The 27945-nt window shown below is 38.7% G+C and overlaps 1 protein-coding gene across 1 annotated transcript in view; it reads left to right on the forward strand.

The window, feature by feature from the left end:
* The window catches only part of Dnai3 (dynein axonemal intermediate chain 3), a 73572-nt gene extending 58586 nt beyond the window's left edge, over positions 1-14986 (forward strand). Inside the window, exons 17-23 of the mRNA XM_027935103.2 lie at positions 210-340; positions 2546-2609; positions 7998-8128; positions 9589-9793; positions 11228-11319; positions 12488-12610; positions 14843-14986. Coding sequence (XP_027790904.2) covers positions 210-340; positions 2546-2609; positions 7998-8128; positions 9589-9793; positions 11228-11319; positions 12488-12610; positions 14843-14986 — 890 coding nt within the window. The remainder of the gene's footprint in view (positions 1-209; positions 341-2545; positions 2610-7997; positions 8129-9588; positions 9794-11227; positions 11320-12487; positions 12611-14842) is intronic.
* The last annotated feature ends 12959 nt before the right edge of the window (positions 14987-27945 follow it).

The raw sequence follows: 27945 nt of genomic DNA on the forward strand, positions 1-27945 counted from the left end.
GAAGCATTTTCCTGATGGTGTTTGCATTTCAGCCCCTGGACTAATTACGCTCTTATGCTGCTTGCGTATTTACTTATGATATATATCATATGCCACAGAACAGAACAGACTGGGACAGATGTATACGGCAAGGAATAGAAAATGTAAACTGTATTTTTAAAAGATCTTTCATGTAAACATGTGTTCTTCTATCTATGCTCCTCTGAAAGACAAAATATTAGCCCAGACCAAAGCACTGAAGGCAGGAGAAACTAGCCCGTACTACAATCTGGAAGGTGGGATGTCTGAGCAGTTGAAGCCACTAGAAGACTTCTGCACAAAGTTCTTCGTGGGGACAGAGGTAAATAGGAATCCCCTGCTTTTAAAATCAATACCTAATTATACCAAAATATGAGATTATAGTCCTGTTTTATGTATTTCCTGTACTAAGACTTATGGTATTAAAATATTTTCCATGTTTTCATGTGCTTATTTGCATTTGAGATTTTTAACCTTGTTGCCTCATAGATTCACAAATCTGAAAAAAAAAACTCTATAAAATTAGGGACACTTTTTACTAATAATTTATTGATCAACCTGCAAATATTCACTGAATTCTTCACTGTATGGGAAAAAAAAACATGCTAAGTATTAGAGATTTACTAAGAAAATACCACTTTCTACTCTAACACAAGCTAGACTTGGGAAAGACTGTTAAAAAAATTAATTCAGAAGTTAAATAACCATTGAGTATAATAATGATAATGAATGCCATTTTCAGCACCTACCGTAATAACCAAAGCAAGCCCACATTTATCAAACATTGTTATGTATCAGGGTCTGTGCCAGGTGATCTTCCAAAGTATGACTCATTTAATCCCAAGAATAAAGGCCAATATTATTAGTCCCATTTCACAGATGAAGAAGTGAGACTCAGAACTTTGTCTACAGTCAGGTAGAGATGCTCCTTTCACTCATGACCCTCTTTTTCCCAGACCAACGCACCAGGGGAAGATGCCACAGCTCCGTCTTAACAGAATGCAATTTGCCTTCACAATCTGGTACTCCAAGATTAATCCCCAGTCACAAGCTCTGGGGAGCATGGCACCTGCCAGGAGCAATGCTCAACACTGGCTAGAGATAAAGTGTGCCCTACAGTCCCTGTCCTCAAGGCACTTTCTGCCTAGTTAAGGAGCAGACACATTGACAGTGTGACAGAGGTCAACACCAGTCCAGAAACTGCTAAAACAGGAAGCAGGAGGGTTGAGGGGAAATTAGCATTTGAGAAGAACCCAAAAGGCTCAGGGTGAGAATTTGGTTCCAAGCAGGAGTCATAGCCTGAGTAATATTTGGGAGTCATAAAAGTCTGGGATTTGTCAGCAGGTGGTGGCACAGAATGGTGCAGGAGGGAGAGCTATGCCTGGCGTGGGGAACTGGAGTCCAATACCTGAGATGGCCTTTTGAATTCCGTTTAGTAAGCAGTAGGACACTACCAATAGACGTTATGTTTTATAACTTGCGTGTCACAGCAAGGTTTTTTAAAAAATTGTTTCAAATTATGGCAAAATATACATAACAAAATTGTCCATCATGACCATTTCAAGTGTACCATTCAGTGGTATTAAATCCACTCTTACTGTCACCATCCATCTCTGGAACTTTTCATCATCTCAAACTGGAACTCTGCACCCACTCAACAATAACTCCTCATTTTTCACCTTTCTGCAGCTCCTGGCAACCACCACTGAACTCATCCTTCACTTTGCATGAATCAAATGTGTTCTCATCTCCACTCCCTGGCCTATACATCCCAATCTATCCCCTCCTCCAAGTCCTTTCAATTCCTCTTTTTAAATACCCTCAGTCCAGGGGGGGGGGTCAGGGGTGGAGATTAGAATTAGGAGGAGTCTACATCTGGGTGACCTTGACTAAGTCATTGAACTTCTCTGTTTCCATTTTCCTCATCTAAAAGATGACAGTGGGGGCTACTGCCTCTCCACCTCTGTCATTCATTAGCACTGTATGCTTCCCTCCCGTGTGGCTCTTTCTTTTTTTTTATACACTGGGTCCTTCTGCCTTCCCTTCTTAAAATGGTCATAAGGTACTACCAGCATATATACTCCTTGTTATTTTATTTGGGTTGAACTTAATGTTTCCTGTTCTCAACTTTAAAAGGTAATTGAAAGGTAATTTTTCTTTTAGTCCACAAGTTGTTATTAAGTACTTTGTTACATGTTAAGAACAGATCACTGAATGAGTTGAAACTGATCATGGATCAGCAAAAATTCTGGAACCCCAGAAGCAGAATTCTTTGTACATAGCACATTTCCATAGCCATCATGTTCTCTATGTCACTGTATGTATATAAATACCAACTTATTTTTTGTAAAACCAAGTACAGTCATGATTTCGATACCCTCTCATAAAGTGATTATCTAATTATCATTTGATGACATTGAACTGTGGACTCATATTTGTCTTGGTTGCAGTTAGTCTGAACACATGAATTTGAGGGTTTGTCTCTGAAGTTGTCATTGTATTCATCAGAAACCTGTAATATTTTTAGGAAGGTGAAGTGATATATACAGATTGGAAATTAGAAAGAGATCCTGACACTGGACGATTTATGAGTAAGTTTTGATGAGTAAGTTTTGTGGATTGCTCTGTTATTAATAAGATATTCTTCTTTTTAATTTAAACCATCCAAAGAAATATTGTGAAGTCCTGAGAGGCCTGCCTTGTCCTGCTCGTGGAAGGGAGAGCACCCGTTCTAATACATGTGTTACTTAAAATGAGGGCCTCGACTAAGTGGCATATTTGTCACCACAGAGCTTACTAGAAGAATATACAAAAATCTTGGATCCTACCCTGGGACCTATTGAACCTAAATACAGGTTTCAATAAGATTTTCTAGGTGATTTACTTTACCCCCAAATTTGACTTATATGATGCTTACATCACTGAGACACTTGAACGACTTAATTAAACAGTAACCCCGAACTCCTGCTCCCGTGATTTGGGCAGCTAAGCAAAGGTGCGTGGGTCACACCCAGGAGAACAGGTACACCAATAAGCAAAGCTCCCTGTCTTTGATAGTCTCAGAGTCTTGGGATTCACTACAATTACAGCTGCTTACTTTAGACCTTTAAATTTTATCCCACCATGACAATGTAATTGTACTACATTTTCAAGTTTGAAATAACCATAAGCAAAGGAAGAGGTGGCTCTTGGAACTGCTAGCAGATAAAGGCTCTGGAAGGCTTCAGAATACCATGTAGGAGCAGACCCCGGTGGAACAGCTGGCTCAGTTTGCGGAGGAAATCTGGTCAGTTCTGTGGGTGTTCGGAAGAGTGGCAAGTGAATGACCCACAGAGGTCAGAGGTCAAAGCCACATCCTGCATGGGACAGCTGTTGGGGCTGGCATCTTTACCTCAAACCTTCCCCCCAGTCAGTCCTACTGATCTGGTTCCAGAGACCAGAGTCTGCCATCTACCTGGGAAGGCTTTCATTGTCACTCAGGCCAACAGTGAAGCAAAAGCTTTTAATCTCGAAGCAAAAGCACTTATATTTTCCTTCTATGGTATCCCCTGTCCAAAAACTCGAATATGTGTTATTGACAATAGTGGGGCATCAAAAGAGGATCAGATGTGACCCAAAGGAGGATCAAGTTTACACAGAACTGATTTTTTTGCTTTTCATTTATTCCTGATTCTATAAGTTAAAATTGAACTCAAAATTAGATATTGGATATAATGAATTATATTCAACTTCTTTTATGCTTCTTCATGTAATTTATTTATTCAATAATTCATGAATATTAATTGTGCATGTACTACATGCCAGTCGCTGTATAACACAGCAGTGTTTGTCACCACACTATTGAGACACTGGCTGAGGACTAGATGCCATGACTTGGTTGTGGACATGTAGGCACCAATTTCTTCTGGTCTTAGAGATTCTCTTGAGGCTCCATCTCCTCCGAACAGCCAACTTCCTAAACTGCCTTCCAGAAGACCCAATACAAACAGGTTTATTCATCTATTTTAAATGGATTTTATTTTACTAGTAAAATATCAAATATCAGTAAACTTAAAATGCAAGAGCTTTATGTTTGAAACATACAGTTATTGGCTTGTTCTTTCCCTCTTACTTTTATCCACTTATCAGGTCATTATTGAGAACCTGTTATGTGCCAGGCACTGGAGATATCAAGATGACCAGGATATTATTCCACCTCAATAGATTTTCATGATCTGTTGGAAAAATCAGACAAAGCAAATCAGACATCACACAGCCGTTAGATCTATGGTTATAAGAAAATGCAAAGTGATGTGGGAGCCCAAGGAAGAACTGACTCAATATGGGGCTATTAAGAAAAGGTCCCACTGAAGAGAGACACAGTCGAGCTAGGTCTTGAAAAATAGATTAGAAGTTTCCATTTGGATCAGATGAGGAAAGACTCCAGGTACAAAAAAAAAAAATCAAGGGCAAAAACACAAAACCTGAAGAGCAATGGATAGTTAGGAAAAAGGAAGAGTTCATGGCCAAAGCACAGCAATAGAGAAGGCAACAGGGGAGTTGTTAGGGAGGACACTTGGTCCAGGTGGCAAAGACCCTTGATCTCCCTCCTAAGAGCTTTGGACTTTATCCCAGAGCCATGCATATAATCAGAAAATCTCCTGGAAGGAAAGCAAAGATGGGTTGGTTTGTTGATAATACTCATAACGGAAACAGGATACTCAGTTGCAACAGCCCAGATGAGAGACAGTACTGAAGTCCAAGCATGGTTACAGGGGTGGGTAGCAGGGAAATGGGGCGGGGGGAGATGCAGGGGTCGACATGCCAGGACTCTGTGTCCAATGGGATGTGGGTAGTCAGGACTAGAGGAGTTGTTTTAATTTCTTGCATTTAGTTCATTTTAAAAAACATTTTAACTGCTAAAAGATCACGGTTAATATTTTAAATCAGCAGTCAAGTATTTTATAGCATGGAAAGCTGAAAAAACCCATTATTCTCATTGAATAATATTTGAAGTCCAGGGAAAGTCAATGTTTTAGAAGCTCTGCACTGTAAATTATGTGCCCTATTTGCCTTCTGTGAACTGGAGGGATGTCTCTTGGCACCTCCCATCCCAGTGTCTTTCTTAAACAGCATGGAGTTTCCTGAGTAAAGGTGAGGCACCTACTGTGGCCTGACCCTCTGGGGTCTGCTTATCTCAAATATATAACTGGGAAGGAAGGAGAATTTCTTCTTCTTAGGAGATGTTTCTGGAAGTCAGATTACACCCACTGAGATGTGTGTGATAAAGAAGACTGAACCAAACATTTCCAGATGATCTAAGTGACAAGCCAAGAAATGCAGATTCGGAATGGTGACAGCTGACGTGTTATTTCCTTTAGTCTGCTCTCAAGTTGTCAAATCAGCATATGCCATGTGCCAGGCACTCTTCCAAGCACTTTCTATGAGTTAACCCATGTAATTCACCTCATAGCAGCCCCATGGGTAGCTTATATAGGTGGCAGTGCTGACATTGACGCCAGCATTTGGTCACATATGCCACCAGTCGATGTTCTTAACCGCATGACCCTACTGAATCCCACAAGAGATAATGACTTAGGAAAACTGCTTTTCCGCTTATTATAATTTTCTTTTAGTGATCTGGCCCAGAGGCTCTGGCACTCCATTTAATAATTTAAGACAGCCTCATTCACTGCTGAATGGCCAATGGGTCTTTCAAAGAACAAAAGGAAGAAAAAGTTTTTATGGGCTGTTATTTTAAAGAACAAACCTAGGCCGGGGGTTTAACGCCTTGGTAGAACCCTTGTCTGGTGTATGAGGCCCTGGGTTTGGTTCCCCAGCACTAAAAAGATTTTTTAAAAAATCCCCAAACCCTTATTGTTATGAATATTGCTGTCACTGGAATTCCAGACTACAGAAGCACCTGCTCACCAGGGTGAGGTGAGATTTAGGGAAGCCTAGTTAACCCTGAGGGCAACACCAGACCCTGAGACACAGGGGCAGCAGCAAGAAGACAGCCACTGGTTTCCAGAGTCTCCTGTCTTAACAGGAATCTACTAGGTCACTTCAAGGTGGCCTTTAGAAGTATGTCTTTGTACTTTGTACTGTCTTCAAGGTTAGGCTCTGAGTAGAGGAAAATTGGCCTTTTTTTTTTTTTTTAATCCAGAAGTGCTATGTTTACATTTTTATTTATTTATTTTTCCTAATAAGTTTTTTTTTCCAAAAAAAATTTAATTGTGGCAATATACACAGAAACTTGCCATCTTAATAATTTTTAAGTACACAATTCAGTAGTGTTAAGGACATGCACATTGTTCTGTAACCAATCTCAACTCTTTTCTTCTTGCAAAACTGAAACTCCACACCAATTAAACACTAACTCCTTATCCCTCTTTTCCCTGGTCCCTGGTGACCACCATTCTGCTTTCTGTCTCTAGGAACTTGTCTACTCTAGGTACTTCATATAAGTGAAACCATAAAGTATTTACTCTTCTGCAACTGACTTATTTCATTTAGCAATAATAGCCTTAAGATCTATCCACAATGTAGCATGTATCATAATTCCTTCTTTTTTTAGGACTGAATAATATTCCACTGTCAGTCTACATCACATTTTATTTATCCATTCCACCATCAGTGAACACTTGGGTTGCTTCTACCTTTTGACTAATGCAAATAATGCTGCTATTAATGTGGACAGAAAAACCTTCTTCATAAGGTCTTCTAAGATATAGAAGGTCTTTTTATACTTCATGTTCCATCAGTGTTCTGGGGACAGGGGAAGAACAACCCCTGCTCCCACATAACTATTACTACAGTGAGATTCACAATAAGTTTGTGATTTTGGTATAAAGTAAATAGACATTTTGGTTTGGGCTTTGACACGAGGAATGAGGAGCATCGAGCTCTGCAGACAGGCCTGGAAGAGAATAAACCCAAGCAAAACTTTCCTGTGCTCTGGGTGAAGAGTCCAGAAAAGTGGGAAGACTCTGTGGCCTGGGGCAGAGACTAACATCAACTCTGATCTTCCATCTGCAATGTTCCTTCTTTAGTGCCCTCCCAACCCTTTGCAACAAGTGGAAACCTCACAGAGCCAATTACTCTCATGAGAAATTTAGCTTTTGTTCTCAGCACTTCATCTCTTCACTCTCCTTATTCGAGCGGTCTCCACATCCCAGCTCACATATATTTCTTGATAATCCACTTTTCTCCACTGCCCCTTAATCCAAGCCACCTCCCTCTCTCCCCAGAACTACTGCAGCAGCCTCCCCTACTGTCCCCTCTTCACCTCTACCTGCTTCTAATCCATTCCCCCAACCAGAGGCCCTTTAGAACCGCCAATCAATTTGTCTACCTTCTAGGACTCATTAAAACATACTACCCTTAGACTAGACTCTAAACTGTCCTGCAAGGCCCTGCATGGTGTGGACCTTTCCTGGCTCATGTTGTGATTACCAGACGCTGGTGCTGATTTCCTCAGGTGTACAAAGGTATCAAACACTTTCCTCCTCAGGACTTTGGTGTGTGCTGTTCCCTCTTTCTGGAATGTTCCTCCACAACAATGTCTTCCAGTGTCCATGACTTTATCGTCAGAGAAGGCTTTCTGACCATCAATCTAAATGATGAATGTTCCTTGTTACTTTCTTGTAATATTTTTTCTCTCATAACAGTCTTTACCATATTTTAATTCTATATGTTAGGATTTATTTACTGAGCATCTGTCTTTCCCACTAGATTTTTAAGCTCCATGAGGGCAGGATCACATCGTTCACTATCCATTGTTTACCCATCCATCTTGGCACATGTAGGCAATCTACAGATAGTATTTATTGATTCCCTAAATGAACTAATGAATGAGTAAATGAATAAGAAGACGAAGTATTCCTCTGAGTCTGAAAAATGGCCCTGGTGGGAAACTCTCCAGACCTTTTCATAGAAAGATGAGGAGCTATCCCTTATAAATTCATTCACCTCCAAAATGGTCTTTTCCACTCCAACAGCAAAGAAACCAGTGAACATCTACACTGTCCATGATGGAGCTGTCCACACTGTCCAGAGATCACCGTTTTACAATGACATTGTCCTCACCATTGGTGGGTGGAACGTGGCTATTTGGAAAGAAGGTGTTATGGTAAGTGGCCTGTGAAATGGAAGAGTCGGGGTGTGGTCCTTTGTTCTTGGGAAAGACAGTAGGAACAATGGCCTGTTCTGACATAACTGCCTTTGGGTACTTTTTTAGAAAAATTAGAGCAGGTGGCCTGCGCTCCAGCTTGTCAGTGGAACCACCTTAAGCCTTTTGAAAAACATCCATTTGCTTTTCTTTCCTGCGGGCAGTAAACAGCAAAGCAAGTCCCTTGTTCTCCGAATCCTTTTCTTGGAAATACACACCACAGGCGGTTGACTTGGCTGGTGTTTTTGCCTCCCTTTAAAATACAAGATGGGAGGCTGATTCCTGGATGGATTCCATCGGGAAACACTGGGTCTGTCATCTTCTGCTCCAGCTTTTCTTCTGGAAGCTTCAGAAAGAGGGAATAAGTAGGCTCAGAAGTCCATCACCAGGCAGATGATCACCTGCCAGAGACATGCATGGGTCACAGGGAGGCAGGAGGAAGAGTCTGGTCAGGATTAGGAAAGGGGCTGGATCCAGGTAGAATATAGATTTCTTGACCCTAATGGTTTACCCTTTGAAACTCTAACTTACACAAGTAATAGAGAAATGTATGTGAACATTTGTACAAATTTATCACTGAAAAAAATTGGAAACTACTTAAATATGCATCAACAAATGACTTCTACTTTATAACAATCTACATCTGAATGCTTACATTTCTTTTTACAATGAGCTAGCATTGTAGTTAAAGAAATAAAAAAAGAAAATTCAGGCAAGATGGTTCATAGACCATGCGGGCCAAGACCCTCATAGAGACTGAAGAAGCTGGGAGACATGGGCAAGAAGTCCAGGAAGCCATGATACCTTCTTTTTACCATGGGAAAAGTTCCTACCCATGTATTGGAGTGTATGAGGCAGATGGTTTAGCTTAGTCCCTGCAGATGCCCATAGACAACCTGGTTGGTTGATGGACCCTGGCAGTTGGTAGAAGACATATTCCAATCATCTCTGTGAAAAGTTCCCCAAATCAGAAAATTATCCTAAGGTAGATAGATAAAAGACATAATCTCAAGATGCATTGGTGGTCTAAAATCTCTTCCAAATACTTTTGTAAGCCATCAGATACTCTCATCTGAAGTTAATTAATTAGAATTTGCCAGCTCAGCTCTTGACTTTCAACATGTGTCTCACAGCTGGTATTGATAGGCGGGTATTGATAGGACCCTCAACAGCTCAACTGGAAGGTTCAATCTTGTCTAAAAGCAACTAAAACAAGAAAAAAAAATGACCTATGAAAACAAATAATAAAGAAAAGAGCTTTTTTGTATTCAACCCTCACAACAAAAAGAAGACTTCCCAGTGGGATAATTTTGCTGTTAAATGATCATGGCCAGCTGAGTTATACTTTAAGAAAATCATTGAGTTTCTCTCCGGTAATAACAAATGCTTTTAACCTATCTTTTCAAAATTTTGCTCGGAAGTATGGACCTCTCCTTCAGTCATGCTGTTCACCAAAAAGGTACACCTCAGGACACTGGTCCCTGACAAGGCCTGGAGTTTTCTATATTGGCCGAGAAGATGGATACATCGATGTCTGGGACCTTCTGGAGAAAACCCATGAACCAGCTCTGTCACAGAATATTTGCATAACTATGATCACCAGCATCAAGCCCTGGACCTTTTCCTGTATGTTAATTCTAAATAAGTGAGCTATATCCTTTTGGGTAACTGGGAAACATTTTGACATTCATTTGGAAAGTATCCCAGTGTTTTCTCTCAGGTTTTGGTTTATCTTTCCACCCCATTCTCTCTTGTTCTTCTTCATTCTTTCCTTCTCTTCTTCCATCTTTCCTTTCTCTCCCCTCCTTCCTCATCCTTCCCCTTCTCTCCTGCTCTCAAACCTTGGAAACACCCAGAGCCTCCCATACTGTTTGGCCTCGTTGCCAATGATTTCTGATACACGTTTACCATGTCAAGCATGACGGGAAACATCCTTCTTGTCCTCTTGGGGTCAGACAGGGTCATCCCTGAAGTTTGGCTACTTTTTGCTGTTTCTTTTCCATATAAAAATATTTTTTGTCTCTTTTTTATTATAATTTATATTTTGTGACATTATGTCACTTTTGTGATTTTTCCTGTGGGCCCTATCAAGCAGTTCTCTTCATGAGATCAAATGATTCTCTAGGGTTATATATCTATTTAAACTTTAATCTTTGGATTAAGGATGAGGAAAAGGTAATATGCAGCAAAACAAGCATACACCCAGGACTGTGTCTATGAAAGAGCAAATTTATTTCCTTTTCCCCAATTTTTCTATTTGCATATTTGCCTTTTTCTAAAAAAAGTTCCCTTTTGTTTCCAAAGGTGTACAGGCAAGAAGTTGTCGATCCATTTCTCTCAGAAACATTAGATTCAGAAACTTTTGTCATCAGCATCTGTAGCATATCACAATCTGGGTACTGCATAGCTATACGTGTCACCGATGTATGTTTCCCTATCTTTGATACAAAATATTGTTTTTGTACTTGCAGGGATCATGAGTCTAGGATTCAACCTTTTGAACTAGAACTTCTGAAAATTAGAAGAAAGTATACTGACATATATAATGAGATAGAAAATTAAAATTCTCAAACACTTAGTGTATTTTGCCCATTTTAAGTGATTCAAGTAAGCAATTCGGTTTTGTAATGAAGACTGTGGTTCTGGCTATGTCTTTGAATTTCAACTGGTATTCTTTTAGCCCTCAGTGTGTTTGGTGAAAATATGCTTCATGGTTTTTCTTTGAAAATCTTTCCATGTGCCCTCCTTACTTTCTTCTCAATTCTGACAATGAGCCCAGCCACAGAGAAGCCGGCTATCAGCCATACTCCTCATACGGATGCCAGGAAAGCAAGGTTTGAGGTGACAGGGAGGCCAAGGAAGACTCAGAGTCTTAGCTTTCATTTCATCAACTGGAAAAAATGACTTTTACATGTTTATATGTTTCAGTCATGAACATCTGATGAAGCTGCCAAGATCACTGTAACCACAGCACGTCCCTTGGGAAACCACAAAACACATTGCATATTTAGCCTATGAAGCTGAATTTGCTGAATTTTCTCTCTCTTTTAAATCTTTCAGCTAAGCAACAATTTATAGCCATAGCTGACTATTATGGAACACTGCATATATTAGAAATTCCATGGACATTAAGTCACCCTTCCATCAATGAGGTTAGTGACTTTTAGTTTTGAAGATTTGTGTGACTAGACATTGCTGAGGCATATCTTAAAAGTGTGTTAAAAATGGCAGCATGTTTGCTTTATGAGAAAACAAAAAACTAATGCAGTAAAAAAAAAGGAGATATATTTCTCTTAATATGAGTTCAGTAGTTTGAAGCTAGAAAAAAAGACCTAACACGAGATGGGAGAGAAGGCAATTAGATGAAGCCCAGAGTCATAGAAAAATCAGTTTGGGAATTCATAATCATAAATAGTAATGTTTTCAGATTGTAGCTAAATTTTAGCCTCCCAATTTCAGTGAAGTTCTTTCCTTAGGACCCAGGTGACATTTTTATGCATCTTTCTGTCCTCCTCCTCCCACCTTAGTATATTGCAGGCCTCATATCTGAACTGTCAATATTCTGCACCCCTCCCCCAAACCTGGTACACACTACCCAAGTGTTTAAAGCAATGCTAATAATGAGGTTATAAAAAGAAAATCAATGAATAGAGATGCATAAGTATATACACAACCAACATTAAATGCACAGATTGTAATTCACTGCACATCCCAACAACAACCTGCTTACTGGCAGGTGACACACTTTCCCTCGTCCTACTCAGGTTGCCTTCCTGAGGACTCTGCTGACTTTTCAGCTTCTGTTCTTATTTTCACATATTAAGCCCTCCAGGGGACTAGGAGTTCAGCTCTACTTCAGTCCCTTCAGGGTCTCCACTGATATCCTCATCTGGGTTTTCTAAGTTCAGTTGATGACATGAAATATCCCTCGAATCAAGGAAGAAAAAGGGAAAAATATTCCTACTATGCAATAGCAGTTATTTGCAGCCCTCTCCTTCCAACCTACTTCTTTCCTAGAAACCTCCAAGTCACAAGGACCTAAATCTAAGCACAATTGCTCCCATATTAAGCTGGCTACTCTGGAAGTGGGCAGGTGGGTACAATTTCCAAATTACATTCACCTCAAGGATTAAAAGCATCCCAAAGTAGATATCTCTCTCATGACTAGGTAGATGGTCACTAGGTAATGTCAGGATGGACTAAGTAGGTTGGTCAGGTAGGTGGCCTGCCTCATTACAAACAGCAGGAATTCTAAGAGTCTGGGACAGAACATAGAGCTTCCCTGTGGGTTACTGTCTCACAAGCCATTGTTTCTAACAGATAGCAAGTGTTAACCACTACTTTGAAAGAGAAGTCAAGCATCTGGAATATGTAGAACAGCGCAAAAATATTCGTGAGCAAGAAAAGAGAGAAATGGAACTAGAAATGGAGAAGAAAACATTTGTAAGTTAAATTGTAGAAATGAAAGTTGTTTTCCCCTCACACCCATGGAAATATGTGCATTTGGCTTTTCCCCTCATTTCCACAACCTTCTCTCGTTATGAGAGTCAAGAGGGCTCTTCTTTGATTTGCTGAGCTTCAGTTGTCTCGTGTGGAAGATAGAAATATTAGTAACTACCTTTGATGATTACTGTAAGACTTTCAGTTAAATAACCTGACAAATAGTAGACTGTCTTCAAATGAGAGCTACAATAACTATAATGGCAGATGACAGATAAGGAGAGAGTGGATTTTCCTATAATATAATATATTGGAGCTGTGTATGACTCTTGAAATACAGAAGAATTTGGTACAGGACACATCCATCTTTAATTCCACCAAAAAGGAACCTAGAACTCTAAATCAAGCTCTCACCCTCCTCTTTCTCAGCCTTTCTTTGTTTTATATGAATTCTATAATTCTGATCTTCGTTTATCCACTGGAATTTGGGTCTTTTCAATAGTCTGTTAATTAAGCTCTTCTCTCCTTTTCCCTTGAGATTTTTACTTCTCTTTGGTTCATTCCATTCCTTGCCCTTTGTCACCAATAATTTTATGTTTGGTCCTAGCAGAAGTCTCCTTGTAGCTAAATGCATAGCGTCCTTAATTATTCAGGTGAGACCTGAGTTCCCTGTTAAAAGCACCAACATGTGGAAATATCGTAACATACTGCACTAGCCAATAGATTAATAATATCACTTACTGATAGATAACTAATTAGTGCAATAGAAGCAGAGGAACTCATTTCAAAAACATTGCTTACTTTAACAAATTATGCATTAATGCCAGTTAATTAACTCTTCATCGAGTTCCATTGCTACCAAAAAAAAAAAAAAAAACGGTTTTGGGTTTTTCTTTTTCACACTTAAAAACATTCAATGAAATTATGTGGTGGGATATATCTGCCACCCTTCCCTTACCCAAGTAATTATCCAAATTTTTTATGTGTGTTTATATATCATAGCAACAACTTCAAATTACCGACATCAGTGAAAACAAAGTAGAATTATGGAAATTCCAAAAAATAACTTGCATTTTAAATATTTTTTAAATGAGTGGATATTACAATAGTCATATCTTAAAATTGTGTTACTTTAAAGTTTCCAGAACCTTTCCAACTACTTCTTGTAACATCATTTCCATTTGACACATTATCTTCTTTTTTTTTTTTTTTAATTTTTTATTGTTGGCTGTTCAAAACATTACATAGTTCTTGATATATCATATTTCACAATTTGATTCAAGTGGGTTATGAGCTCCCATTTTTACCCCATATACAGATTGCAGAATCACATCAGTTACACATCCATTGATTTACATATTGCCATACTAGTGTAAGTAGAGCCGCCACTTCTCAAATTTTCTCTGGAACTAGATCATGGATAAGTGAATGAATTTCAAAGGGCTCTTCTGTTACATTTGGACGATGAATAAAGTCACTAAGGAAAAACAATGTTAGTTAGAAATATCCCCTTAGAAAGGAGGAAATGAGAACAATAGCAATATGAACCTCAGAGGATTGCAGTGGGGATTTAAGTGAATTAAAATATTTCCATATTTCCAGCACTGAGACAGTGATTGGTACCTAGAAAGTGCTAGTCAGAGGTCATGGGAGGATCCTACTTTCCTGGCTGGACTTCACGAATGCCCTCTGGATGCCAGGGATGAGGCTTCAACCCACAGACCCCAGGGAAATGATACAGCATCTCTTTGCCACCATCGAGTCTGGACACAGCTCACTTCTCAAAGGATAATAATAATTACAGCTCTAACAGCATATGAAATGGGAATCTTTCTAATTGAAATTTCAGCTGGAGAACCAGAGTTGGGTAAAGGAGTAGTTGCCATGTGATCCACAAGCTATGCCTTTTCTCTGGGATTGAGGGGAGGGAGAACTTCAAAAGGATTCTGCAACCTGTAGTCAAGTTACTCTCCCTCCAGGCCATGAGAGCCAGGAAAGAGTTATGGGAAAGAGGGCTTTCTTTTATTTTTGGAGAGAAGCACTGGAGAGAGCCAGGCCTTCACTTCTCCCCATTTCCCCACTCCTGCACATGGACTGCCCTCTAGCCATCCCACCCTCCCCGGCCCCTTCTGGAGAGCCCAGTCACGCCAACTATTCAAAAACAGCTTCTTCTAATTCTTTGATGTTTTTATCTATTAGCAATTTCTAGAGATGTCTTGCTCTTTTTCCTCCTAGAAAATATATCAGATGTCAAAAGAACAAGCGGAGGCTGAACTGAAATTGGAATACGAGGCTTATTTGGAGCTGGAAAAGAGCGTCCTCATCAATCTTGGCCTAGCCAAAGAGACAGAGAAGGTGCCATACATAGACATCATATAGGAAAGCATCTGAAGGGGTACTTGGGGGGTCTCTGTGGGTCTTGTATAATTTGTTATTTTGTATAAGATGAACTAACAAATTGAACATATATAGTTTTACTTATAGGCTTTTATTTCATTTCTATTAAAGTATTTGGATTATAACAATAAAATATGTTTAAGTTTTGTACTGAGTGTGCACTGAATTTTGTACCTGCATATAAGAGTTTTCAACAACAACCAAAAAAAAAATGTCATTTTCCTGCCAGGAGACCCTCCCGGCTCAAATCCATTCCTTATCTTCCTAAAAATAAAGCTGACTGGCACCTTCCTGCCTAGCCCTTTTATTAATTCCCCACAATCTATAATCCACTTCCCTTTACAGCCCAGTGTCATATTCTGTGGCAGCTCAATTTCACATGTTATCATTTCCTCCTTGTGCCTGGGTGCTAAACCCCCAGCACCACACCAACAGGACGACAAAGACAGTGGGTACCGGGTTCTGGTCACAACTCAGAGGAAAGTTTTTAGCTTTTCACCATGTGTAATGATTGCTATAGGATTATTTTAGATGACCTTCGTTAGATAAAGGAACTTGTCTTCTTTCTCTGCCACCTACGTTTTTATTGTTTTTCATGAATGGATCTTAAACCTTATCAAAGGTTTTTCTATATCTACTTGGCATCATACTTTCTTTTAGTCAATTATTGATCTTCTATGGTTAAATTAACCTTAGATAAACCCAACTCAGACTCCATCTGTTATTTTTTTAAAAATGTGTTTATCTCTAGATTTTATTTGTTAGAACTGTGTTTAGCACATGGCCCTATAATTTGTGCATTCTTACAGGGGAAGCTCTTTTTGGAGAGATGAACAAAAGCAATGTGATCAGTAGGCGCAAATTTTGATTTCTGCTTCTATTAGGATGAATTCCTATTAGAATTGTCTTACTTTTTTCTGCACTTGGATCTTGGGTTGAATTCACCAGGTCTCATGGTTTTAAAAACTACCTGGACTTCTCCCATAAAACCAAGAGCCATGGAGCCATTTGACCCTCTATCTCCACTTGGAGGTAATAGTCATTTCAAACTTCAACATGCCCAAAACTGAGTGCCTGACCTTACTTCCCTCCAAAACCCATTCCTGACAATCCTTTCAGCCACCACGCTTCTGGATGCTAGAGCCAAAAAGCTCGGGGTCATCCTTCACCCTCTCTCTCTCACAGTCCACATCCATCTGCTAACAAATCCAGTGGAGTACACCTTCATATACAGCCAGAACCTTATCTTGTCCCTCCTCCCTCACGGCTTCACCATGGTCCAAGCAACCATAATCACCAGGTTGGAGTTTGCCGTCACCTCTGATTCTCTCTGCTTCTGTGTCCTCCACCTCCCTTCTCTCTCTATGACAGCTAGACTGCTATTTTTAAATGAAAGTCAGGTGCTATCATTCTTCCCACAGCTTCCTAGCTCAAGTTGTTACCGTGTCTGCAAGCCTCCGTGTGCTTCAATGTCACCTGGTCTTATCACTCATTCTCTCCTCCATGACACCCACCCCAGTCATGTTGACCTCCTATTCACTAAATGTGTGAGGCATGTTCCAAACCCAAGGCCTTTGTACTGAACCTTCTCCAGAGATAGTCCTTGTTTTATTTTCATGCACTCACTAAAAAAAAAAAAAAAAAAGTATTAAGTTTTTACTGTGTGCCAGGCTCTACACTTTAAAACTGGTGACCAGTGAAGCTGATATTTGAGCAAAGACCTGAAGGAAGTGAGGAATTTCACCTATAATCTTCTGGAAGTGTATTCCATAATCCAGTCCTCCATCCCTCAGTGCAAAAATGCTTAGACTACAGAGAACAGGAGTGTCATGGGTATGTGACATAAACCACTACCGAGGGCTAAGCACTTTGTTTTCTCAAAATCAGGATTTTATTAGCATAGAAGGTGGGGTAAATAATGAATATTGAATAAGTGTCTGCCTTGGTTATCAAGAACTTCAGTGGTGCATGCCCATAATCCCAGCAGCTCGCGAGGCTGAGATAGGAGGATCACTAGTTCAAAGCCCGCCTCAGCAAAAGCAAGGCTCTAAGCAACTCAGTGAGATCCTGGTTCTAAATAAAATACAAAATAGGGCTGGGGATGTGGTTCAGTGGTTGAGTGCCCCTGAATTCAATTCTGGTACAAAAAAAAAAAAAAAAAACTTTGTATAGTGACTAGTATTTAGTAAGCCATAAGTAATATTTTGCTATTTCCCCTAATTTACAAATACAAAATGATTATAACATTTATGCTATAGAGACTAAACATGGGATTCATCATGTTAATAACTACAACTACTATCAGTTTAATATATTTTCATTCTGTGTTTGGAAACTCAATTTTTCTAAGTCCTATCATGTCCCTATCCTGTGGCCACCAATAGGGTCTCATTAGCAGCCAGAACCCAAGATTTGTGAATTCTTGTTCCAACTGCTCATCAGATATCTCAACCTTCTGTAAAGAGCCCCTAGGTGTGTCCAGTACCACTTGGGATAAAGATGGAGTCACATATGTCCAAAAAACCAGCTGAAGACCACCAGACACTCAAAGCTCCCTTCTTCCAAAATGCTAGATTACATAATGACTTATGGCTGGGACAGTGTTCCTGGGAGTTGAAGTCGTAACAAGAGGCAAACACCAAGCAGAATTAGATGCACAAAAGATTTGCTGGGGGAGAAAGAGGGAGAAACAAGGGAGAGACTTCATCCCTCAATGCCGATCTGTATCAACAGAAGGAGAGAGGAAAGGGCAGAGGCCGTGCAGGATGTGTCTCAGGTGGTCAGATATGGTTTAATGATTTTCTAGTTATTCCCTTTGACTCCAAGGCTTTGGAATTTGAGCAAACTCACACAACTGCCATGGGATGATGTCCTTTTCTCTGGTGCAGACCTGCTGTTTGGCAGACGTGCTATATCTCATGGTTGATGCTCAAGCTAAGAAACAAACCACCTAAAATGGAAGATGTAGGAATATGGGCATGAATGAAAACAGAGTTAACTGGTGTATCTTCCTATTCCCATGGCTCTGCCCTGTCCCCTGTTGCCCATTCCTTCCAAGCTGTACTTTGGGTCAATCTGATCTTCTTTTTCTGTTCATAGGTTCTTTGTTCTGGCCTACAGGGTAGTAAAAAGAGGGGGAGCTTTAGAGGCCAGAGGCCAGAGCCTAGCTTCATGCCCTGGGCAAGCTGCACTATCCTCTAAGTCTTGGCTACCTCATCTATAAAATGGGAGTGGTAATAATACTTACCCCAACTCACAAAAACAATGTGAAGTACCTGAGCATTGTTGGCACTTAATGAATGTTGTCTCCTCTGCTTGGTCTCAGGCACAAGGGCACATCCACCAGTGTTTCCTCTGCCCCATGTAATAATCTCTGATTTTAACATTTTGGTTACTATTAATTATGGGAATGTCTCCCACTCTTAAATGTGACTTAAGCAGCAACTGTGCATGTCTGGCTTAATATTAGCTTTTGATCATCCTGAGACCACAAATATTGGACACTATTTAAAATCTGAAGAGTAGCTTTCTGTTTTGCAGAAATTAAAATGCTATTTAATAAATGAATCATTCTAATAATATTTGACTTATTTAGATCAAATTGAATTGTTATTCTGCATTATAAATCCTTTTTATTCACCAAGAAATGTGTAATTAAACCAGCATATTTTCAGGTCCTCAAATAAACACATCATCTGTGTGTACTTCAGATGGAAAAGCAATTAACTCCAGTAGTCAGTGGCCCATGAGCTCCTCTGCAGCTTTGCTAATCCACCACTGTAAATAATTAACATCTCTCTGTGCCCTGGTGCCCCAGAGCTCTGCCCAGGGTAGGCGGCATTCTACCCCGTTTCTAGGCTGCCATTGCCAGGGCAGATACTGTATAACCGAGCTAGATCCCCACTATGGAAATGAAATATCTCACTGAAGAGCAGATTAAATCCTGTGAGATGAATCCATTTCTTGCATGGCTGATGAGCTGTTTGAGGGACACAGGCTCATGTAAAACAAATGCACACCATCAGTGCAGAATCCCACACACCTAACCAACTTTTATTGAGGAAATGATGGTTAAAAAGAAAACGTGTAATTACCTTCTTGTCAACAAATATGACTCAAAATATATACATGGTGAATATGGCAAATGATATAGGTTGTATTTCCCTGTAACAATGCCCACACTAAAACATAGGCAGACAGAGAGTAAGGTTTCTCTAACTAACCTGTACTGTGACACTCTAGGATGTTTTTATTCTTTTACAGAGGAGAATTAGAAAAATGTAAAATAGAAGATTTTACATTCTCCCTTGTCAACTAGAGATACATTTTCCAGCTCTTTTTAGGGGCCATTTTTTTAATTTTTAAATTTGTTTTAATTACTTATACATGACAGTAGAATGCATTTATGTACTTTGATATATCATACATAGAAGGGATATAATTTCTCATTTTTCTGAGTGTACATGTTGCAGAATCACATTGGTCATGCAGATAGATAGATAGATAGATAGATAGATATACACACACACAGTAATAATGTCTGTTTCATTCTACTATCCTTCCTATCCCCACATCCCCTCCCTTCACTTCCCTAATCTAAAGTAACTCTCTTCTCTGGTTCCCCCCTTATTGTGAATTATTATCCACATATTGGAGAAAACATTTGGCCTTTGGTTTTTGGGGGATTGACTTATTTCATTTAGGCACTAGAACAGAGACTCTGCGCCTAATAGAAGAAAAAGTAGGCCCAAATCTTCACCATGTAGGCCTAGGATCTAACTTCCTTAACAAGACCCTTAAAGTGCAAGTAAAATCAAGGATCAATAAATGGGATGGATTCAAATTAAAAAGCTTATTTTCAGCAAAGAAAACAATAATATGAGGAGAGAGCCTATAGATTGGAAACAATCTTTACCACATACCTCTGATAAAGCATTAATCTCTAGGATATATAAAGAATTCAAAAAACACCAAAAAAAAAATAACCTAATCAATAAAAGGGGCCATATTTTTTAAGAATAATAATTCTCTTTTGCCGCAGTCTGGCTGGGCACAATCAGGAGCCACTTGTCAAAAGAAACTAACTTTATTTTTAGAACCACACACGCCAAACAAAACAGCCTCTCAGGAAAAACCCTCAGAGCCTCAACTGCCACCACTGGCTTTCCACAAGCCTCTCTCTCCCACACAAGCTTCTCCCCACCTCCCACAATCCTCCTGCCCTTGAGGCTGATTGGCTGGGTCACGTGGGCGGAGCCAAAAAAGTCCCCCAATGAGCAGCTCCGTGGTCTGAAAGGGCAGGGAAACAGCCCAATGAGCATCACCGCAGAGGAGCCAATCAGCTAGATGTTGCTGGGGCCGCTGTGAGCCAATCATCAGCCGGCAGCTGGTTGCTGGCAGCTGGAAGTTTGCTGGGGCCCCTTGGCTGTGGCTCTCAACATCTCCCCCTCTCTGTTTGAACAACAAGCATGTGGCTTAGGGACCGTGCCTGCCTTAGGTTGTCCAATAGTACATATGGTCCTTTGGTACCATTGCAATTGGATCTTACCCGTCACTGACTACCGGTCCAGTATACAGCCACACCTGTGGAGAGGTCTTTGTACCAGCGGGGGGGTGAGGTTCTTTGCCTCACCTCTGTTGGCCCCCAAATAGCTGGACGATCATGACAAGCAGAAGGGAGGAAGATACACCAAGCCAATTGACAGCTCCTTTTGGAAAAATTGTATCACCAATGACATCATCAGCAAAAATACCCCAACACTACCACAAGTCGCTGCACCAACAGATAGTTCACAATGCATACAGGTGAGCTCACAATGTGTCCAGGCAAGTTCTGCAAGCAGTTCAGTGATGGCTATTGTAGAAGCTATAGATTGGTTTTATCTTTGACTTCACCAGCACTGGGATGAAGATAGGAATTCTGGCAATAATGGCTAAAGAAAAAATTATGTAACATTACAGAAGGCACTAAAAGAAAACAATTTTCTTAACAATTTACATTGTCTTTAAGAGAATTATTAAATATAATGAAAAGGAAAGGTGAAAGTAAACAAACAGATCTGTTAACCTTCTTTTTTGTTTACATATTAAAACAATCCTCAACAGTTGTTTACCCAATTTAAATTAAACCATATAAATCACGTGAAAAAAAATATTTGGATCCATTTTATCATGAGCGCTCATCATATATGATATATGGACATACGTACATTCAAACATATAACACAAAACACAAGTGTGCACACATAATAGAATACATACAACACATAACATTATAGTAAAGGCCTTATAACCTTTTACAGGTGAAATCTCCATTGCAATGTTTAAAAACTCTATAGTCAAAAAATAGAACTGATCAGCAAAACATTAACCTAGGTCTGTATGAGCTCAAAAAACAAAATAGAACTTCATGATATGGCAAAGGGCAATAATAAAATAGATATTGAAAAAAGCATCCTGGTTCTGTTGCAGATGTAAGAATAGCCAAACTGGAGTTTTGGATATCAGTTGTTATAGATTTGAGCCAAATCATCTTCTTTTTGGTCTGTAGAAATCGCTTTAGTTAATCTTTCTGGAATCCAAATCGGCTGCTGTTCTCCCTGTAGAAACACATAAACAGACCCCCGACTCCAGACAATCACTGGGTCAGGACCTTGGTTAATCTCTCTGGAATCCAAATCGGCTGCTGTTCTCCCTGTGGAAACACACAAACAGACCCCCGACTCCAGACAATTACTGGGTTAGGACCTTTCCATTGTCCTGTTAGAATATCCTTCCAAAGTACCTTGGGCTTATGCACATTTTTTGGACACATATGCCTTTCCGCAGCACTAAGTCCTGATGAATCCAAATTTAAAAAGTTTAGAGTAAAAAGGGTTATTTTAAGTTTATCTTTGGGGAATATATACCCCTTCCCAATTCTTTCTTTTTGCTTTAATAAGTAAATTTTAATAGTTTGATGAGCTCTTTCAACTATGCCTTGTCCCTGTGGATTGTATGGGATTCCTGTTATATGAGTAATGCCAAATGTTGAGCAAAATTGTTTAAAAGAGGTAGAAGTATAACCAGGGGCATTATCTGTTTTTAACTGTTTTGGAACACCCACAGTGGCAAAATTTTGTAAGCAATGAGCTATAACATCTTTAGTTTTTTCTCCGGCATGAAGGGAGCCCATCAAAAATCCAGAAGAAGTATCAACTGTAACATGCAAATATTTTAATTTTCCAAATTCTGGCAAGTGTGTGACGTCCATCTGCCAAATATGGTTAGGTATTAATCCTCTAGGATTGACTCCAAGATTAACTTGTGGTAAAAAGGTCACACAATTTTGACATTGTTTTATTATTTGTCTAGCTTGTTCCTTAGTTATTTTAAAACGCTTTTGTAAAGTATTAGCATTGACATGGAACTTTTTATGAAAATTTATAGCTTCTTCTAGTGTAGAGAAAATATGTATGTCATGTGTAGTTTTATCTGCTAAATCATTGCCCAAACTAAGGGCTCCAGGCAATCCTGTATGTGCCCTGATATGTCCTATAAAGAATGGATCTTTTCTGTCCCAGATTAGACTTTGTATAGTGGAAAGCAAAGAGAAAACAGTAGAAGAAGGGGAAATCCTACCAGCATCTTCAAGAGATACTATAGCATTAACTACATACTGTCTATCAGAAAATAAATTAAATACAGAATCTTTAAACATCACAAAAGCTTGTAAAACTGCATTAAGCTCTACCTTTTGAGCTGATTGTTTGGGTACTAAAAATGTAAAAGTTTGATCAGGGGTAACTACTGCTGCTGTACCATTATTTGACCCATCAGTGAATATATTTGGAGCATTCATGATAGGTGTTTTTCTTGTCATTTTTGGAAAAATTACAGGATGCAATGACCAAAAAGACAATAAAGGATTAGATGGTAAGTGGTTATCAAATGAAACATTAGATTTGCACATGATTATTGCCCAAGTATTTAACTCATTAGCTAACTCATCAATTTGATTCATAGTATATGGAGTAATAATTTTATTGGGAGAAATTCCAAACACTCCCTTTGCTGCTTTTATTCCTTTGAGTATTAATTGTCCTACAGCCTCAGGATACCTAGTAAGAATAGTGTTAGGAGAATAAGATAAATGTATCCATAATAATGGACCTTCTTGCCAAAATACTCCTGTAGGAATATTTTTTGTTGGTAGTACAATAAATAATAAAGGCAAACTTATATCAATTCTATCCAAATGCATATTTTCCATATATGTTTCAATGATTTTTAATGCCTTTCTTGCTTCAGGCGTTGTTAAAAGAAAACAATACAGAATCAAATCTTAAGTGCTGATTGTCTGCTTTATTTCAGCCTTAGTACACAAGCTAAATTATAAACTGAAATTGATACTAGCTTGTCATTTTTAAAGACATTTCTAGGCTGTATGGCTCTGAATGTAATAATAAAAAATGAATTGAGGGCTGGGGCTGTAGCTCAGTGGTAGAGTGCATGCCTCGCAGGTGTGAAGCACTGGGTTCAATCCTTAGCACCACATATAAATAAATAAAGATATTGTGTCCAAAAAAAATGCACAAATCTTAAAAAAAAATTGATGCCTAATTATCCAAAATAATAACAAGTAACTAGAACTTCATTATTTTCTAGTTTCTGTGATGAACAATAAAATACAATTAGGCAACTTTTTAAGGATTTATCATTTTGATGACCAAATTCAAGGTTCATCAAAGTGTCAGCACAATTCGGCTAAGAGTCATGTCTGGAGGACTGGGCAATAGGTTTTGAATGTCGTCAGAACAGAAAGAGCCCAGTGCAGCACAAGCTCAGCCACTCACAAGCTTTATAATGCTGGGCAAATCACCTTCATTTCTTCATCCAACAAATGGGATGATAATTCCCATGGCATGGAATTATAAAGATTAAATAAAATAAATCAAAGTAATTTGTGAAGTCTAAATGCTGTAAATATATGTGAAATAATAATAATAATGCTGAACTAGTTTGGGATTCTGAGGTGACTTGAAGTATCAAAGGGAGTAACTTACCTTTTTTGTAGTATATTTTTATTACAATGTAACTCCCAATAGCCGATGTTTAATTTTTTTTTATTTTTTACTTTTAAGTGGACACAATATCTTTATTTTACATTTATGTGGTGCTGAGGATCGAACCCAGTGCCTCGTGCATGCTAGGCAAGCACTCTACCACTGAACCATAACCCCAGCCCTAGCCGATGTTTAATTAACATTCAACTTTCCAATACATAACACAGTTTTAACCCATTGGATAAACAGTTTACACGTATTAGTAGCCAATTAATTTAGTTTAACAATTATATAGGCCCTAAAGTCTTATACTTAGAAAAAGGAAAAAAAAGTAAACATTATCTTAAAAGAAGAGAGACACCTGTTTAAAAAGTAGAAAGGCATTTTATGTGTTCCTCTCAACCCAATCTATATCAACCAGGGAAACATGTAAGCACCACTTCTATTTTATTTTTTCAAGATAACAGAATTTTGTTTGAATTTATCCAGCAGGCTATCAGCATAGCACTAGGAAAGCAAACCCTACAAATCCACTCAAGCTCTACTAGGGAATATTGGTGAGGAGTTTAGTCCTCAGAGATGATACACTATAAACAGAGTTGGAAACAAAAAGATTCTGTTTCAACTTATTCTGAGAATCTTAATTTTAGTTGACTGAGAATATAAAATCTGGGCAGAGGGTGGTGTCAGAAACCGCTGTTCTTGTCAAATGTCCCTGTGTGCCTTTGAATTTGTCAGCCCCCTCTGCAGTTAGATTAGAATCTCGTGACTGACTGAGTTCCAGCCAACAGGATGTGGGTGGAAGTGACAGAAGCCACTCCAGGCCTGACTTTAAATCATTTCATGAAATCCTCCAATTTTAACTTCTCGTACTATGTGTTCCAATGCCAATAATTTATAAAACAGAGAAAAGTTTCTCAATCTGTATCAGACATTTTGCAAGTGGAAAATTACCCATGTTCAACTGTGAAGACTTCTGGGTTTATTTATTTCATGGCCTATCCTATCCTAATATACTCAAGTAGATTAGAGAAATTCCATCTCATTAGAACAGATGTGCTGAACTATCACCTAAAAATCCAGAATAAGACTTAAACCTATGCACAGTTAATAAAACACAGGGGGAAGAGGGGCATGGCCAAAGATAGTCCGATGGAGGGTGGGGGGAACAACCCTTTCCTAAGTTGAAAATTACTTGTATCTATGGGTTGAATGAGCATACAATATTCTACGCAAACTACAAATTATACAAGAAGTGATTAAATTATCACTCTGAATCTCCTGCTTTTAACACTGAAGATGAAGTGTTCATTTAAAATTCAAATCTGAACTTCATCACTCCCCTATTTAGAAAATTTCAGAGATCCCCCCAAGCCTCGGGCATTGGGTCTCAGCCCTTTTCCTGCTTATGACACAGCCCTTTTTACTTTTAAGTTCATCTCTTAATGCTTTTCTCTCCCCTGTTTTTGCTCAAGCCATTATCCTCCATGCAATTCTCCACACAAGCTGTGCTCTCTCTTATTTATTTATTTATTTATTTTAAGCTCTGCTCTCTCTTCTCTGCTTCCTCAAAAATGCTAGTCCCTTTCCATGGATAAAAAGTAACCAAGAATTAAACAATACTCTAAAACAAATTAGTACCTTATGCGGCACAAAATTGTCTAAATATAATTGGAAAATAATATTTCATAGATGATCCTCCTATGGAAAATGAATGATATGCATAAGGATTTGTTTATAAAACATAAAAGGAATTGATATATTTGTCAATGGCGCTAAAAATCAGAGAAATATCTAGCTCACACTCATGGCTTTGGAGTCAGAATTCTGAGCATTAAGCCTCTTAGAAATTTTAGTAAATTAATCATGATGAGTTTCTGCCAAGGTCAAAGGAACTCTCAGTGACGGCCAGAGCAGTATTTCTCATCCCACGTATTCTTGCCACACCCCAAACTCCATTTCCCATTCCCTAGAAATTAAGCAGGGTAGTGTGGTTGCTTTCAAGAACAGAATGTAGTATAAATGACATTGTGTCACTTTTGAGGCTAGTTTGTACAAGACAACACAGCTTCCTCCTGGTTCTCTCTCTGGGCACTCAGCCTTGGAACCCAGCCACTTCTGTGAGGTAGTCCAAGCTATCTGGAGGAGGCACATACTGGTGTTCCAATCAACAGCCCAGCTAAGGTTTCAGCCAACAGCCAGCATTGACCCCATCATTTAAATGCATGTGACATCAAATTATTCCAACCCTGAACCTTCAAACTACCCAGTGGATGCTGAGAACAGTAGTTGTCTCTGCCTAAGTATGCCCACACACAGATTTTTTAGCAAAGTGCATGAATCATTGTTTTAAGCCACTAAATTTGGGGATGGTTTGCTGCTAAGAAAATTATCACCTTGTATGGCTCTTGTGAAGAATAATAGAATTCCTAGTACAGTGTCTGAAACAAAGATCTTCGATAACCATAACATGAAATAACTGGAAATTGCCCCCAAATAGTGGGTTATTTATTTCTCTTTCATTTATTCCCAGAATGGCTATAAAGGGACTCTATAATAAATCCCTACCTTTAATACACATTATCCAATAGAGATGATAAGCCATGTACTCAAATAACTATATTAGAAAACAGAATTAAGTAAATACCATGTCTTAAAAATGGATAAATGTAAGTATTATAAATAGAACAAATCTCTGGCAAGTGGAATATACTACAGACTTTTCTATTTTGTTGGAATTACCACAAAAAAACCAATGAATTTATTTATTACCTTTCTTTTTATTGAAGTATTGCTTGCCAACAGTAAAATGTACAATTTTTATTTATGTACACACCCTTATAACCAGATAACCTTCACCCACACATATACTAGTTCAATAAGAATTTTTTAACTTGGAAAAATTATTTGCAATACAAGACAGACAGTGGATCAATGCCTCTAAATACAAAGAACTCTTAAATTAACAAAAAGCAACATCTCAATAGAAATTAGGCAATTAATCAATATAAATAAACAAATGGCCAAAAAACAAATGAAAAGATGTTCAACTTTGCTGGAATATCAAAGAAGAAACTATTATTCTTTGCCTGTATGTTGATAAAGAATATGAATAATTCTCAATATTGGTGAAGCCTTAAGATAGAACATCTTTATAAGGGAGTAGAAAGCAGTTTGCAAAATCTATTTTGAAAGACCCCCATTTAGGACTGTGGTTATGGCAAAGTGGTAGAGCGCTTGCCTAACATGTGTGAGGCACTGGGTTCTATCTTCAGCACCACATAAAAATAAATAAATAAAGGTTAAAAAAACCCTCCATTTCAAGTTGCTACAAAGAATATGATATGAAATTTAAAACATATAAAGATCTTTATGCTGAAAATTACAAAGTACTAATGAAAGAAGACAAATAAGTACAGACTCCTTCTATGGATTGGAAGACTCAGCATGATAAAGATGCTAACTCTCCCCCAAATGGTACAAAGTTTTAACACAGTTCCCATCAATAACTCCATATTCCTCTCTCCCATGAACCCCTGACAATAGCCATTCTACTTTCTGTTTCTATGAAACTGATTGTTCTAAGTACCTCATATGAATGGAGTCATGCGGCAGGTGCCCTTCTGTGCCTGATTTATTTGATCTAGCTGAATGTCTTCTTCGTTTGCATTGTAGTATGCATCAATTTCCTTTCCTTTGTTAAGGCTAAATAATGTCTCACTGTATGTTTATACCACATTTTGTTTATCCCTTCATCCATTATCTGTTAATGGATGCTCAGGTTGCCTCTATGGTTTAGCTATTGTGAAAAATGCTGCTATGAATATGAGTGTACTATCTTTACGCATCTTAACACAAAAGTTAAGATGGATCATGGACTTAAATGTAAAACTATAA

Source organism: Marmota flaviventris, chromosome 10 (genome assembly GCF_047511675.1).
Source record: "Marmota flaviventris isolate mMarFla1 chromosome 10, mMarFla1.hap1, whole genome shotgun sequence".
Classification (NCBI taxonomy): Eukaryota; Metazoa; Chordata; class Mammalia; order Rodentia; family Sciuridae; genus Marmota; species Marmota flaviventris.